This window comes from Homarus americanus, unplaced genomic scaffold (assembly GCF_018991925.1).
Source record: "Homarus americanus isolate GMGI-L3 unplaced genomic scaffold, GMGI_Hamer_2.0 scaffold39155, whole genome shotgun sequence".
In the NCBI taxonomy this organism is placed as follows: domain Eukaryota; kingdom Metazoa; phylum Arthropoda; class Malacostraca; order Decapoda; family Nephropidae; genus Homarus; species Homarus americanus.
The window spans coordinates 5,767,111-5,784,761 of record NW_024737042.1 but is presented as its reverse complement, the minus strand read 5'-3'; the positions used below and the strand labels follow the sequence as shown (position 1 = coordinate 5,784,761).

Below are 17,651 nucleotides of genomic sequence, written 5' to 3'. Positions count from 1 at the left end.
AATTTTTTTTTTTTTTTCAAAAAAAAATAAAAAATCTACAATGAAATACAGTACACTAAACGTAATAAATAATGAGGAATGGATACAGTACAGTAAAAGTAATAAATAATGAGGAATGGATACAGTGTGACTGAGCACTTACCTTAAATGTAGTCAGCTGAATGCACACAGGGTCCCCATAATTTTCTATTTACAGGATACATGGAGACTATATTAATTGGAAGAAGCAGAAGAGGAGACAGGGCTGGGTGGGTCATCAATGTCGCTTTCTTCAGACAGGTTTATGTACTGTGGAAACTTGCTGGTTGAAGGTATTGGATCATCTTGAGGGAGTGAAGAGGCAGCACTGGTGGGGTGTGAGGAGACAGCACTGGGGGACTTCTTGAAATAGATGTCCAATTTAGACTGCACAGTTTGTTTTTCTTTTCATTATAAATCTCCCTGTAGCAAGCTAGTGACTCTTGGCCCATTCTGTCAACTTTGGCATAACGCTCATAATTTTGATCCATGCCGTCAAACATTTGCATTCCTTTATTAATTGTAGCAAATGCCTCTGCCATATGTTTCACTGAAAACTTTTTGGGGGGGTGCAGGTTCTTCTTCTACATTTTGTCTCTCTTCTTCCTCTGCAATTTTCTGTGCATCTAGTTCATTAAGATCCTCGTTACTGAGCTCTTCTGCTACACTTTCAATCAACTGTCTAACATCTTCATTAGCAATTTCTAACTCCAGCTGTTTACCTAACTCCACTATCTTGTTACTAATATCCGAAATAACTTCATTTTCATTAAATCCTTTGAAACTGTTCACATATCTTTTCAGGATTTTCTTCCATATTCCATTCATGCAATGTTTTGTAATCTGATCCCATGCTGCACTAATGTTCTTTATACATGACAAAATGTTGTACTCCTTCCAAAACTCTCTGAACGTTTTCTCACCTTCAGTAGCAGCAACAGCCTGAGCGAAGGTCGTGCGTAAATAATACACTTTAAAGGCAGCAATAGCACCTTGATCCATGGGTTGGATGATAGAGGTAGTGTTAGGTGGAATGTACACTACCTTAACATCAGGGTGCATGTCGTCCAGGTGTGGTGGGTGTCCCGGAGTATTATCCAAAATCAGTAAATCTTGAATGGAATCTGTTGTTGCAGACAATACTCCTTGGCTCGTGGAATGAAACAAGTTATGAACCAATCCTCAAACAGTACTAGTGTCACCCAGGCTCTCTTATTACTGCGATAAAACACTAGCAGTGTGTGCTTGCTGACATGTTTAAAAACCCTGGGGTTCTCTGAATGATAGATCATGAAGGGCTTTAGCTTGAAACCAGCAACATTCCCCCCCCAACAGAAGTGTAATTCTGTCCTTGAATGCCTTGAATCCGGGCATTTTTTTTGCCTCTTTGTGGATGTATGTCCGCTCAGGCATGCGTTTCCACAATAATCCAGTCTCATCCACATTGAATATTTGCTCAGGCAAATAATTCCCTTCCACAATCACATCATCTAACTCCTCCTTAAAAGCTTCGGCAGCACCAACATCGGCACTAGCTGCCTCTCCACTCACCTTAACATTGTGTAGACTGTAGCGTTTTTTAAATCTATCAAACCACCCATGACTTCCTGTAAAGGTTTGATCACATTCATCTCCTGCCTGCTCCTTCAGGCTTTGGAACAGGCTTCTTGCTTTAGCCTGTATGGTTAGAAGGCTTAAGGGTACACGCTTCTGTATCTGGTCTTCTATCCATATCACCAATAATTTTTCCATATCGTGAATAGGACCTTGTCTTCTCTTTGATATTATAGTTCCCTTTATAGGTGTTGTTCCTTTCACTACTTCACGAATACATTCCTTGTCCTTCAGAATAGTGGATATAGTCGAGTGCGAGAAACCTAGGTCGCGTGAGATTGTTGCTACTGTTTTTCCATTCTCATGCTGTGTTATTATCTTCATTTTTATCTCAAAAGTAATTGCCTATCTCCTTTTCTTTGGAACACCACCAACACTCTCACTTTTACGCTTTCCAGTCATTATAAAGTCAATTAAATACGATAATAACGAAAGTTCACAGCGCGATCAGTATAGGATACGATAGCCAAACACAAACTAAGCGCTCCACTGAGTGAGTGTACCCATGAGGCGACCCGAGATGTGCCACCCTCTTGCCCCGGACGGAAACGTTTCGGTATAGAAAATCGCACGTCATTTGAAAATATTTTTGGTCACGACTGCCGCGGTCGTATGTCCCGACGGACGTACGGTCAGAGCAGGTTGTAAGTATCAATGGATGTAAGTCCATGTGGTCGTAAGTCGGGGACTACCTATAATGGACACAACTCCCCCCCTCTTCCACGCTCGCTGGCTCCTCCCTCTCTGAGAAATTTTTGGGTGAAAACACTAGGCTTACATTTTTAGTAATAAATAATACCACAGACTAAAGTTAGGATAATATAATTGACATTGCTGGATTCCTTGCAAGACTGCCAATAATTTGAATTTAAACGTCATATATATTGCACAAAAGATAAAATTTTTGCGCTTTCTAATCAAAATTCTTACATTAGATCTAAAATTTGTACAGTCAACCCTCACTTTACGCGGTCCCACATTCCGGGTTTCCACGTTTACACGGTGCCCTGCCAGAACCCAGGATGCTCACATTCCGCGGTGGGTGTACCCCTTTACGCGGGTGAAGTATAATTTTTTTATTTAGCTCATAAAATTCATACAAATTATCCGGCCAGAATATAATTTACATTACTGGAATTCTTACAATTTGATGATCATTTTGAATATAAACATCATAGATTTTGCATTAGACATACAAATTTTAGATATAATGTTTACTCTGAGTAAATATGTTATCTTTTGTGCAAAATATATGACATTTATATTCAAAATATTCCTGGTCTTACAAGGAATCCAGCAATGTCAATTATATTATCCTAACTTTAGTCTGATTTATTATTTATTACTAAAAAGGTAAACAGTCTGGTATTCCCACACATTCATCTGGTAGGGAGGGTTGGTGGGGGGTGGGAGGGAGGAAGGGACCGGCGACCGACCACCTGGCACGTGTGAAGAATATTTTTTTTTATTAACTGAAGATATTTGTTTTAGCTCATAAAATTCATACAAATTACCCGGCCAGAATATAATTTACATTGCTGGAATTCTTGCAATTTGATGATCATTTTGAATATAAACATCATATATTTTGCATTAGACATACAAATTTTAGATATAATGTTTACTCTGAGTAAATATGTTATCTTTTGTGCAAAATATATGACATTTATATTCAAAATATTCCTGGTTTTACAAGGAATCCAGCAATGTCAATTATATTATCCTAACTTTAATCTGAGGTATTATTTAATACTAAATGTTAAAATCTAGTTTTTTCACCCAACCTTTCTCTTGAAGGGAGGGTTGGTGGGGGGTGGGGGGAGGGTTGGGACAGACCGACCATCTGGCTGGTTGAAAGAGGGGGGAAGGCAAGGTGGGGTACTTTGATTGACATATAGTGTCGTGAAGAATATTTTTTTTTTTATTAACTGAAGATATTTGTTTTAGCTCATAAAATTCATACAAATTACCCGGCCAGAATATATTTACACTGTTGGAATTTTTACAATTTGATGATCATTTTGAATATAAACATCATAGATTTTGCATTAGACATACAAATTTTAGATATAATGTTTACTCTGAGTAAATATGTTATCTTTTGTGCAAAATATATGACATTTATATTCAAAATATTCCTGGTCTTACAAGGAATCCAGCAATGTCAATTATATTATCCTAACTTTAGTTTGAGGTATTATTTATTACTATACCTGGTTTTCCCCCAAAAATTTCTGAGAGAGAAGAGCCAGCGAGTGTAGTGTGAGAAGAGGGGGAGGGAACTGAGTCCATTATTTGAATGGACATTAACTTGGCGACTGTATTTCTCTATTTCTCTTAAGTATTAATTGTGTGCATGTACCATCATAAAATTAAGATGTTATTTTTACTAGAACATAGGTATTGTGTTGGAAAAAGTGGAGTTTGGGGGTCAGCTGGTCTCTATTTCATTTAATCCCATATGTTATGTTATTCACTTTACGCGTTTCTCACTTTCCGCGGTACCCTGTGGGTTACATTAACCGCGTAAAGTGAGGGTTGACTGTATGTCGAATGCAAATTTAATGATGTTTATATTTAAAATAATCACAATCTTATAAGAATTCCAGCAATGTAAATTATATTCTGGCCGGGTAATTTGTATGAATTTTATGAGCTAAAACAAATATCTTCAGTAAATAAACAAATTATACTTCACCCAGACACTATCTGTGAATCAAAATACCCCGCCTCCGCTCCCCCCCTCTTCCCACGCTCGCTGGGTCCCTCCCTCCCTACCTTCCCTCCATACCAGAGAAATGTTTGGGTGAAAACAGTAAGCTTACATTTTTAGTAATAAATAATACCTCAGACTAAAGTTAGGATAATATAATTGACATTGCTGGATTCCTTGCAAGACAAGGAATATTTTGAATATAAACGTCATATATTTTGCACAATAGATTAAATTTTTACTCTTTCTAATCAAAATTCTTACATTAGATCTAAAATTTGTATGTCTAATGCAAATTTTATGATGTTTATATTTAACATAATCACAATCTTATAAGAATTCCAGCAATGTAAATTATATTCTGGCCTGGTAATTTGTATGAATTTTATGAGCTAAAACAAATATCTTCAGTAAATACAGTAAACAAATTATACTTCACCCGCGTAAATGACCAAATTTACCTCGTAATTAAAGCATTTCAATCTGGCAAGGCACCGCGTAAATGACCAAACGCATAAACAAAAGCCACGTAAATGCAGACTCCACTGTATCTCAATAAAAAATGGTTAAAATAGTTGGTTGGGCCTTAACTTGATACTTTCAATTTTAAGTCAGAGACAAAATTAAGATAAGTGGTTTAAGCACAAATTTTTGTGAAGTGGATATGCAGGAACCCAAGAATAAATCTTATTCATAATATTATACAGTACAGTGATATCTCCGTAAGTCGGAACAGTTGGTGCAGAACACTTCCGGGAATGAGAGATTTTCAGGTAATGAGACAACTCTCTCAAAGCCCGAAAAAATCCCCCATCCCCTGAATTTTCTGGGTAACAGAAAAATTTTCTCAGAAAAGCCAGAAATTGCCCATTACATCATCTCTCAAACTCAGAAAAATATCCCTCATCCCCGGAATTTTCCAGGTACAGTCAACCCTTGCTTTACGCGGTCCCACTTTACGCGTTTCCACGTTTACGCGGTACCCTGCCAAACACGGAATGCTCACTTTCCGCGGTGTGTGTACCCTTTTACGCGGAGAGCGGCGCGAGCAGGGTGCGCACAAGGTCGCCCAGTCATCAAAACATTACCGAGTTCTTCACCCGCCACCCACCACAGCCGGCCCAAGTCAGTGATAGTGATAATGATAGTGAGGATATGGATTTATATGGACTTAGAGGGGTTTGACAAAGAGGCCCTGCAAGCCTCTGTGGTGGATAGTGATACAATTGATACAAGTGATACAGGTGAGGGCCAACAATCTGCCCTCTGCCTCGGAACCAACCCCCCATCCCCGTGTGTCCAGCCATCTTTTCTACTAATGTAAGTGTTAAAAAACCTAATACAGTGGGGTATGCTATAACGAACGGATCCTACTACGAATATTCCTATAACGAACGGTTTTACCTATACAATTGAGAATGCTATAACGAACGAAACTCCTACAACGAACATTATTTTAAATAAATTTTTTTTTTTTTTTTTTTTTTTACTAATTTATTGTTTTTTATTACAAGTATTAATGATATTCTTTATTTCACGGGTTTAGATGCATATTTATGCACTTTTTTACGATTTTTACAATTTTATATTATATTTTTCAGTGTTAAGTGGTTGTATTTGGGGGCCTGGAACGGATTAATCCTATAACGAACGAATGCTATAACGAACAAGGTTCTAGAACCAATTAGATTCGTTATAGCATACCCCACTGTATTATTGATATTTCTCTTAATTATTAATTGCGTGTGCATACCATCATAAAATTAAGAAGTTATTTTTATTACAACGTAGGTATTGTGTCTGAAAAAGTGGAATTTGGGGGTCGGCCCGGTCTCTATTTCAATTAATCCCATATGTTATGTTGTTCACTTTACGCGTTTCTCACTTTACGCGGGCCGCCGTGGGTTCAATTGACCGCACAAAGTGAGGGTTCACTGTACTTCTTTTTTCTTGGAATTTCTGGAGTGTGCGCCTGATTTTCATCTCTCAAACCAGAAAAAACTCCTCCATCACCAGAATTTTCCGGGTATGTATCGGGAAAATTTTCTCAAAATTTTCCGAAAAATGTGCCTCTCGGAAAATCGTTCTCAAAGCCAGAATTTTCTGGAAAATTATGGCATTGGGAACAATTTTTCAAGAGAATTTCAATGCTGGTTATCGGAGAGTTCTGGGTTCAAGGTATTGCAGCTATCGGAGATATTACTAGTAATATTTTCAGTTCTACTGTTCCCCCATATACGTAGTCTTAAATAATTTAGTTTTACTGTCCTTGATAAATAAAAAATGAATGATGCAATAAGTATCACAGGAGATATATTTGTAAAGTTCTTTACCAGAAACATATTCCTTTACAGTGCAGTGCGAGGCAAATGACAACTCTTGGGAAAACTTACCCTTAACGAGCCACCTCCTGATATCCGGCTGAAATTTCCAGTGTTCTGACTTTTGTCAGGATTTAAGGGGATGTAACTGCCACAGCAGTAGTTTGGTCTGTCTAAGAAAAGATTGGAAAATATAATTATAAATAGACAAACATTTTACTCAGCACATATTTATTGTTTATATATTTTGAGGGAGAGGCCAGCCAGTCAGCCAGCTTCACCAAGCTAAACAGATAAGCAGTGACTAGCCTAAATATGGTAAGATACGTAAGATACGGTAAACACAATGCAGAGTATGCATTGAAACATTACATTGGAGGGAGGAGTACAGGTGACAGCTAGTAGCCTGATATGTTACAATAATCTAGGTTCTGCAGTCCGGACTGTAACATAGACAATTTTTCTGTCCTTAAATTTAAAATCTAGAATTGGAAATATGCTGAAGGATGCCATTACAGGTATCCCTCGCTTTATAAACATTCATGCTACAAGTCTCTTTCTTATTTTACGAAAGCTACCCTCACTTATACAAATTTTGATCCCAGCCAAACTTCAAATTGCGTGCCCTCGGGAGTCAGCTGGGATATCCATCTTGGAATGATGTGCAAGGACGTATTCTCGCTACTGTTAGTCCAGCAGTGAAAGTGGGTATTTGACCTCAACCTCAAAGTGTTTGATATAGTTTTTTCTCTTTTAATTCTTCTTCTATAGGGTCTCAGTGAACAGTTCCAGGTGGGTGTGGAGTTCTCTCCCTTGGGCAATTTTAATAATTCAAGATGGCTGCCATCACCCCATTAAGGAAGCTCATTTGTCGTATTTCTCTGATACTGTTGGGTATTTCGGTATGAAAATATTGTTTACTATACTTAACAACATTTTATATGTTGCATTGTTATGCTGATCCTGATATTTTATGATCTATACTGTTCATAATACACTTACAGAGTTAAATTTTACTGACTCACCAAATTTGAATTGTATAATAAAGACGGATTTCAACAAGCGAATGAGATAATGTACAGTATAGTCTCGGTTTACGCGGTCAATTAAACCCATGGAGGTCCATTTAATACGAGAAATGCGTAAACGAAATAACAGAACATATGGGATTAATTGAAATAGAGACTGGGCCAACCCCCAGACTACCCTTTTTCCGACACAATACGTACATTGTAGTAAAAATAACATCTTAATTTTATGATAGTATGCACACATAATTAATATTTAAGAGAAATACAGTCATGCGCTGGTTCAACCGAACAACGTCCGATCGCATATAAGTCCGTGGCCCATGAAAAAATATTTGAAAAAAAAAAAAACATTCAAATAATGGGACATAGCGAACGTAAGTGGTCTTAGAGCGGGTGCAGTCACGTTTGCATTACGATGCAAAGACATTATGTTATTTTATTAGCCTTCCTAACCTCTATGTTTCATTAGTTGTGTACGTTATCTAGTGAATTTAGCCAATATTGTACAGTACAAGTACACTGCAACACAGTGGTCCCTCGGTTAACAAGGGACCACTTCACATATTTTCATTCATTTACATGCACACACCGCACTAAAACAAACGTAAAAGAAATAAATGACCTAAGTGCAAACCTGTACTGTACATGTTCTAAATGATTACTGTACTAAAATTGTTATGTCTATTGCAAATATAGCTTGTTTATATTCAAATTAATCACTATCTTACAAGAATCCCAGCAATGTAAATTATATTCTCCCAGGTTGTTTGGGTGGCAAATTATAAGAGAAAAGCTTAGTCACTCTTAAGGACTGATAAATAAACACACAGACCTTCAGCGCCAACTGTCAAAACATATCTCCTCACCTTCCGCTCCCTCCCCCCCCACCCCTCGCTCTCCCCCATCTGCCCAGCCAGGGTTTTGGGCTTTAAGTTTTTCATATAATATCACAGACTAAAGTTAGGAGAATATAATTGGCATTAATGGAATCCTTGCAAGACAGCGAATAATTTGAATATGAACGTCATATATTTTGCACAAAAGATAAAATTTTTGCTCTCTCTAATAAAATTCTTAAATTAGATCTAAAATTTGTATGTCTAATGCAAATTTTAGCTTGTTTATATTCAAATTAATCACTATCTTATAAGAATTTCAATCATGTAAATTATATTCTGTTCTGGTCATTTCTATGAATTTTATGAGCTAAAAACAAAAACTCAAGTAAATAAACAAATTGTACTTCACCAGACGCACTATCTGTCAATCAAAATACACCTCACCTCCCGCTCCCCCCCTCTTCCCACACTCGCTGGCTCCCTCCCTTCCTCCCAACCTACCCCCCCGCCTTCCCAGACAAAAGTCTGGTGGTTTCGTTAGGGTTTAAAGTGTTTATCTTATATAATATCTCAGACTAAAGTTAGAATATAATTTGCATTGCTGGAACCCTTGCAAGACAGCGAATAATTTGATTATAAACGTCATATATTTTGCTCAAGAGATAAAAATTGTAGTACATTAGTGTACAGTCCTGTAGTACATTTTATAATATACGGTCAACCCTCGCTTTACACGGTTCCACTTTACGCATTTCCACGTTTACTTGGTACCCTGCCGAACACGGAATGCTCACTTTCCGCGGTGTGTGTACCCTTTTACGCGGAGAGCGGCGCGAGCAGGGTGCGCACAAGGTCGCCCAGTCATCAAAACATTACCGAGTTCTTCACCCGCCACCCACCACAGCCGGCCCAAGTCAGTGATAGTGATAATGATAGTGAGGATATGGACTTATATGGACTTTTAGGGGTTTGACAAAGAGGCCCTGCAAGCCTCTGTGGTGGATAGTGATACAATTGATACAAGGGATACAGGTGAGGCCTGCCTCGGAACCAACCCCCCATCCCCGTGTGCCCAGCCACCTTTTCTACTAATGTAAGTGTTAAAAAACCTAATATTATTTATATTTCTCTTAATTATTAATTGTGTGTGCATACCATCATAAAATTAAGAAATTATTTTTACTACAACGTAGGTATTGTGTCTGAAAAAGTGGAGTTTGGGGGTCGGCCCGGTCTCTATTTCAAGTAATCCCATATGTTATGTTGTTCACTTTACGCATTTCTCACTTTACGAGGGCCGCCGTGGGTTCAATTGACCGCGTAAAGTGAGGGTTCACTGTAAAGTTTTTTAACTGTATTTTTGGGTAGATTTACATAAATTTCTTCATTTATTTTCATCCATTTACATACACACCGCACTAAAAGAAACGTAAAAGAAATAAATGACCGTAGTGCAAAGCTGGAGTGTGCATGTACTAAATTGATTACAGTACTAAAATTGTTATGTCTAGTGCAAATTATAGCCTGTTTACATTCAAATTAATCACTATTTCACAAGAATCCCAGCAATGTAAATTATATTCACCCAGGCCATTTCACTGGCTTTTTATAAGAGAGAAGCTTAGTCACTTAAAGACTGATAAATAAACACGCATTAGACCTTGGGCGCCAACTGTTAAACGTACCATCTCACCTCCCACTCCCCTCCCTCCCTCCCTCCCTCCCTCCCTCCCTCCCTCCCTCCCTCCCTCCCTCCCTCCCTCCCTCCTCCTCCTCCCTCCCTCCCTCCCTCCCTCCCTCCCTCCCTCCCTCTCCCCCATCTGCCCATCCAGGGTTTTAGGCTTACAGTTTTTATCTTATATAATACCACAGACTAAAGTTAGGAGAATATAATTTGCATTGCTGGAATTCTTGTAAGATGGCGAATAATTTGAATATAAACGTCATATATTTTGCACAAGAGATAAAAATTAATCACCTTTATCACATTACAGTAGTGATTTAAGAGTAGGAGTGTATATATAGTATTCCACATACACGTAAGTATAAATACAAAGTTTATGTGATGATCGGACAACGTCCATTTCGGTTAACGTCACATTTTCAAGAACGTATCTAGGGCATTAACCGGCGCATGACTGTATCAATAATATTAGGTTTTTAACACTTACGTTAGTAGAAGAGATGGCTGGGCACACAGGGATGGGGGGTTGGTTCCGAGGCAGAGGGCAGATTATTGGCCCTCACCTGTATCACTTGTATCACCTGTATCACTTGTATCACTATCCACCACAGAGGCTTGCAGGGCCTCTTTGTCAAACCCCTCAAAGTCCATATCCTCACTATCACTATCACTGACTTGGGCTGGCTGTGGTGGGTGGCGGGTGAAGAACTCGGTAATGTTTTGTTGACTGGGAGACCTAGCGCGCACCCTGCCCGCGCCGCTTCGTACGTAAATGATGGAATGTACTGCGTAACTAGTAATTGCCGTTCTGGCCAGGTGCCGCGTAAATGACCAACCTCGTAAAGGAAATCCGCGTAAATCGAGACTATACTGTATATGAATAGTGTTTTACTCCACAGTATATATTATGTCAAGATTAATAACTAGAAACAATAATACCCCGCTTTACGCGGTTCTCGTTTACGCGTTTCTACATTTACGCGGTACCTAGCCAGAACTGGAATTCCCACTTTACGCGGTGCATCTACTCATATACGCAAGTGAAGTATAATTTTTTTTATTTAGCTCATAAAATTCATACAAATTACCCGGCCAGAATATAATTTACATTGCTGAAATTCTTGCAATATGATGATCAATTTGAATATAAACATCATGGATTTTGCATACGACATACAAATTTTAGATCTAATGTAAGAATTTTGTTTACACAGAGCAAATATATTATCTTTTGTACAAAATATATGACGTGTATATTCACAATATTCCTGGTCTTGCAAGGAATCCAGCAATGTCAATTATATTATCCTAACTTTAGTCTGATGTATTATTTATTTCTAAAAATGTAAATATACTGTTTTAACCAAAACATTTCTCTGGTAGGGAGGGAAGGTGGGGGGTGGGGGGTAGGGAGGGAGAGAGGGACCCAGCGAGCGTGGGAAGAGGGGGGGAGCCAGAGGTGGGGTATTTTGATTCACAGATAGTGTCTGGGTGAAGTATATTTTTTTTTATTTACTGAAGATATTTGTTTTAACTCATAAAATTCATACAAATTACCTGGCCAGAATATAATTTACATTGCTGGAATTCTTGCAATATGATGATCATTTTGAATATAAACATCATGGATTTTGCATTAGACATACAAATTTTAGATCTAATGTAAGAATTTTGTTTACACAGAGCAAATATGTTACCTTTTGTGCAAAATATATGACGTGTATATTCAAAATATTCCTGGTCTTGCAAGGAATCCAGCAATGTCAATTATATTATCCTAACTTTAGTCTGATGTATTATTTATACTATACCTTAAAATCTAGTGTTTTCACCCAAGCATTTCTCAGAGAGGGAAGAGCCAGCAAGCTTGGGAAGATGGGGGGGGGGGTTGAGTCCATTATTTGAAAGGCCATTAACCTGGCGACTGTATTTCTCTTAAATATTAATTGTGTGTGCATACCATCATAAAATTAAGATGTTATTTTTACTACAACATGGGTATTGTGTCGGAGAAAGTGGAGTTTGTGAGTAAGCCCAGTCTCTATTTCAATTAATCCCATATGTTCTGTTATTCCATTTACACGTTTCTAGTTTTACACGGACCTCCGCTGGTTCAATTGACCGCGTAATTCGGGGTATTACTGTACAGTAGTATCTCCAATACTGTATAATCAAACATCTTCCATATAATAATCACATTATTACTATTATGCTAATTGTGCATCAGTTGTGATCAAAGAAATACTTCATCATTTCGATAATAACTTGGTGTATGCATGTACGTATCAGTAGCTTATATGCATGTAATTGAAACATCATCATCATCATCATCACCATGATTACAGTCATTTGCCTCATTTTCATCATCATCCTGCATTTGGAGACATTCCATTGTTCTTCTCGTCGTAGCATGTACATGTACTTGGCTTTCACTGGCAAGTGCAGAACTCGGTGCATGTGATGTTGGTGCTGTTACACCCACAACGTTTTGTCTTACAGGCTAACTCACTCTCACACGTGCACCTTATTAAACTGAGTAATTCATCTGGTGCCATATAGGACAGGACTCATAAGTGGCTGGTTGGCATCTGCTGCATGTGCCCTTGCTACATTTTCCTTGAACTTCTGTGTTTGGAAGTAAGGATGACAACTTAGGAGCAGCAATAATGGAAAGAGATACTTTACTGGCCCATATTTTCTGTCTGGATTCTGTCATTTTTTGACATCTGGGCTGGCTGTAGCATGATCGTTCATATTTTATCTGTCTGGTTTTGTGCTATAATTTCATTATTATGTTCACCGTGACACCCAAGCATTATGCTGATTCTTCAGCTACCCATACTACACTGAGGAAAATTGAAAAGGCTGTGACTCTTCAGACAAAACTGGAGGTTATAGAGTGCCATGAACATGGTGGGGGCCCTAAGAAAATCATGAAAGATCTTGGTCCGTCTTCAAACCATGGACGACTCCTGCATCTTCAACCTCCAATCCCACTCCCTTCACCAACGGATTTTCTTCCACTCTCCACCTCTGGTGGACAACAGTGATGAGGTGAACAGTCCTCCTCATCTAGCTGAGTAAGGCCCTTACTCAGCCCACCTCTCGTCACCCTTTGTGGTGAGCCCTGACTGCCCTACTTAAGGTAATGCACCAAAGTTATCCTGAAATTTATTAATTGTTTTAATGTGTTAGGTAGAAAATTACAGTACAGTAGTTGGGTACTATTTTTCATTAGTTAGGTAGGTTTTTTCATTGTTCATGTACAGATTTCATGTTTTTGGGATATAATATTGGTGTTTTCTTGTCGTTGGGGAACTGAGTCCAATTTTTCCCATTTGTTCTGTTATTCAAGATATGTACAGTCACCTAACGAATGGTTGTCAACGAACCTAACCCACATTGAGCGAGGGATACCTGTATTCCTTCTATTAAGTTGAACATTTTGTTAATGCTAATACTTTATGCTATATCACAGAAAATCATGTAAAAATACTAAATCTTACATAAGAATGCCAATCTTGTTAGTCTGCAAGTTACTTCAAAATTTTATGGTGTTTGTGGAAATATTACATTTAAATACATTGTACTGAATTATGCAAACATTTCTTATGTGGCTACACATAGGTAAATATAAATAATTTTATTGAACTGAATTAATTTTTAGCAAATATGATGTACAGTATACTGTACTGTATTTATCACATTGTACAGTATCAGTAAACAGGGCAACAGATTGTGGACACATATCTCTTTCATCACCTTTATGATAAGAATTTATTTCCTTATTGATACAAAAGTGTTGGAATTTATTTTTAATTAATTAATCACTGGGGCCTTGCAGTCCTTCATACCTGGGGACCCTGGAGCAACTGCCATTTTTACCCATATGTTATTCCACCACTGATGAGTGTTGTATCCATAATGAAAAAATCATCATCACTGTTTTACTGCCTTTTCCAGTCTTATGTGGGTTAGTCATGATTACCTTGTGGCAGTTCTCCAAGCTGCATAGTCTTTTGTAGTCTCTCTGTCAGGTGCTTATCTCTGATGTCATTTCTCACAAACCTCCTGGTGGAGTGCTCCAGTCTTAGAGATCTTCGTCATAAGCACTCTCAATGCCCTACCACATCTTTAAAATTTAAAAATATTTTACCTTCATAATAGCTGGCCTCGGCTGAGCGTCGTTTCCGTTGAGATGAAGTAAGGAAACCTTTATTTATAACTGCTCTTCCTCCATCTGTAACCTGTCAAAACAGAGGTAAGGAATTAATGAATCTGTTTGAAATTTGCCTTGTTATTCCTAGATACAGTTTATTTATCCAAAATTACTAGTCATTATATTTGTAATGCTTACAGATACACTGGAAGAAATAGACCTTAAATTTTATCAAAACCAAAATGCCTTAAATTTACCTTGGACATTACTAGTATTTCTGGCCAACCCCCTCTGATAGACAACTCCTCATAACACATGCTGCCAGTTGGAGTGTTCTTTGGTCTTAGACAACTCCCAACTATTCAGTATTCCAGGGTAATATGTCTTTTAGTGTACAAATGATTCAACATTAGGACTTCAATATTTTGTATTGGTTAAAATTGCCATAATAGGTGATGCTTAAAACTAACCCATATTTCCCCATTACTTGCTGCAAAAAGACAACACAAGGTCATTAAATATAAATTTCCTGAATAGTAAAGAAATTTCATATCACTTATACATATCAATGTGAAAATGTTCCTATACAAGGGATGTAATGGGGGGAAATATCTGTAATTTGTTGTCTCTATGAATCACAGAACCTAATTCCTATTTTCCCATGGCTAAACAGATATGTGATGACACAACTCATTAAAGAATTTTACCACTTGTAACAACAATGGTGTACTGTAACTGGATTTGAGATCAGATTTATTTTCATTTTTTTTAAGTATGTACTGTATAGTAATTCACAAAAAATTCCAATCTGCCATGATAGTAATAAGAATTTCTTATGGTTTAATGGTTGTCCGTGGCCTGGGAGAGTGCAGCTTGGTACTGTTTGCCAAGTAAGAAGCCTTAGACTTGCTGTAATTATAGTACAGCTGCTCCCTGACTTACGACGGGGTTAGGGACCCAAATCCAGGTCGTAAGTTCGAAATGGTCGTAAGTCGAAAATGCAAAAAATAATACATAGAAAATTTAAAATGAAATACAGTACAGAAAAAGTAATCAATAATGAAGAATGGATACAGTGTGACTGTGCACTTACCTTTAATGTAGTCAGCTGAATGCACATGGAGCCCCCATAATTTTCTAATTATACATGGAGACTACATTAAATTGGATGAAGCAGAGGAGGAGACAGGGCTGGGTGGGTCATTAATGTCGCTTTCTTCAGACAAGTTAAAATACAGGGGAAAATTGCTTATTGAAGGTATTGGATCATCTTTAGGGAGTGAAGAAGCAGCACTGGTGGGGCGTGAGCAGACAGCAATGGAGGACTTCTTAAAATATATGTCCAATTTAGACTGCACAGTTTGCTTTTTCTTTTCATCATAAATTTCCCTGTAGCAAGCAAGTGCATCTTGGACCATTCTGTCAACTTTGGCAAAATGCTCAACATTTTGATCCATTCCGTCAAACATTTGCATCCCCTTATTAATTGTAGCAAATGCCTCTGCCATTTGCTTCACAGTAAAATTTTTGGGGGTGCAGGTTCTTCTTCTACATTTAGACTCACTTCTTCCTCTGCATTTTTCTGTGCTTCCAGATCAATAAGATCCTCGTTACTTAGCTCTTCTGCTACACTTTCAACCAACTGTTCAACATCTTCATTATCAATTTCTAACTCAAGCTGTTTACCCAACTCCACTATCTTGTTACTAATCTCAGAAATTACTTCATCTTCATTAAATCCTCTGAAACTGTTCACATATCTTTTCAGGACTTTCTTCCATATTCCATTCATGCACTGACCTGTAACCTCATCCCATGCTGCAGCTGTGTTCTTCATACATTTCAAATTGTTGTACTCCTTCCAAAACTGTCTGAGCGTTTTCTTACCTTCAGTTAGCAGCAACAGCCTGAGCGAAGGTCATACGTAAATAATACGCTTTAATAGCAGCAATAGCACCTTGATCCATGGGTTGGATGATAGAGGTAGTGTTAGGTGGAATGTAGACACCTTAACATCGGGGTGCATGTCGTCCAGGAGTGGTGGGCGTCCCGGAGCATTATCCAAAATTAACAAAATCTTGAATGTAATCCCTTGTTGCAGACAATACACCTTTTCACATATCCGTTGAGACATTGTTACATAACTATTTGACAAATTTCATAACCAAATGACAGAACACATATCGAATGACAATCTAAAATAACTGTTCGTTCATGCTAATGGAAGTGATTGACATAAGTTATGAAGTTGACAGACGTGAACAATAAACCGACAGTCTACATATAGTTTGAGAATGTAACAATTGGAGAATGACATACCACCATCAGATATTTTAGATTGTCATTCGATTATGAAATTTGTCAAATAGTTATGTAACAATGTCTCAACGGATATGTGAAAAGGTGTACTCCTTGGTTCCTGGAATGAAACAAGTCATGAACCAATCCTCAAACAGTACTAGGGTCATCCATGCTTTCTTGTTACTTCGATAAAACACTGGCAGTGTGTGCTTGCTGACATGTTTAAAAGCCCTTGGGTTCTCAGAATGATATATCATGAAGGGCATTATCTTGAAACCAGCTACATTACCCCCCCCAACAGAAGTGTAATTCGGTCCTTGAATGCCTTGAATCCTGGCATTGTTTTTGCCTCTTTGTGGATGTATGTCCGATCAGGCATGCGCTTCCATAATAAGCCAGTTTCATCCACATTGAATATTTGCTCAGGCAAATAATTTCCCTCCACGATGACACGATCTAGCTCCTCCTTAAAAGCTTCGGCAGCACCAACATCAGCACTAGCTGCCTCTCCACTCACCTTTACACTATGTAAACTGTAATGGTTCTTAAACTTTTGGAACCACCCATGACTTGCTGTGAAGGTTTGGTCGCACTCATCTCCTGCCTGCTCCTTCAGGCTTTCGAAAAGGCTTCTTGCCTTAGCCTGTAGGGTTAGAAGGCTTAAGGGTACATGCTTTTGTCTCTGGTCTTCCATCCATATCACAAGTAATTTTTCCATCTCATGAATAGGACCTTGTCCTTTCTTCATTATTATAGTTCCCTTAATAGGTGCTGATCTTTTCACAACCTCACGAATACGTTCCTTGTCCTTCAAAATAGTAGATATGGTCGAGCGCGAAAAGCCTTGGTTGCATTATTATCTTCATTTTCGTCTCAAAAGTAATTGACTGTCTCCTTTTCTTCTGAGCACCACCAGCACTCTCACTTGTACGCTTGCTAGTCATTCTAACGTGAATTAGATACGAAAAAAT

At 38.1% G+C, this 17,651-nt stretch overlaps 1 protein-coding gene across 6 annotated transcripts in view; it reads right to left on the bottom strand.

The window, feature by feature from the left end:
- Positions 1-17,651, bottom strand: part of LOC121872621 (calcium-activated chloride channel regulator 1-like) — a 149,391-nt gene that overhangs the window by 13,685 nt on the left and 118,055 nt on the right. For 4 of the 6 annotated variants that reach the window (XM_042375521.1, XM_042375522.1, XM_042375523.1 and 1 more), the window contains 2 exons: positions 14,377-14,467; positions 6,739-6,839 (listed from right to left, as the gene is read on the bottom strand). In XM_042375521.1, coding sequence (XP_042231455.1) covers positions 6,739-6,839; positions 14,377-14,467 — 192 coding nt within the window. The remainder of the gene's footprint in view (positions 1-6,738; positions 6,840-14,376; positions 14,468-17,651) is intronic. The other 2 variants (XR_006090128.1, XR_006090127.1) reach the window with 1 other exon arrangement.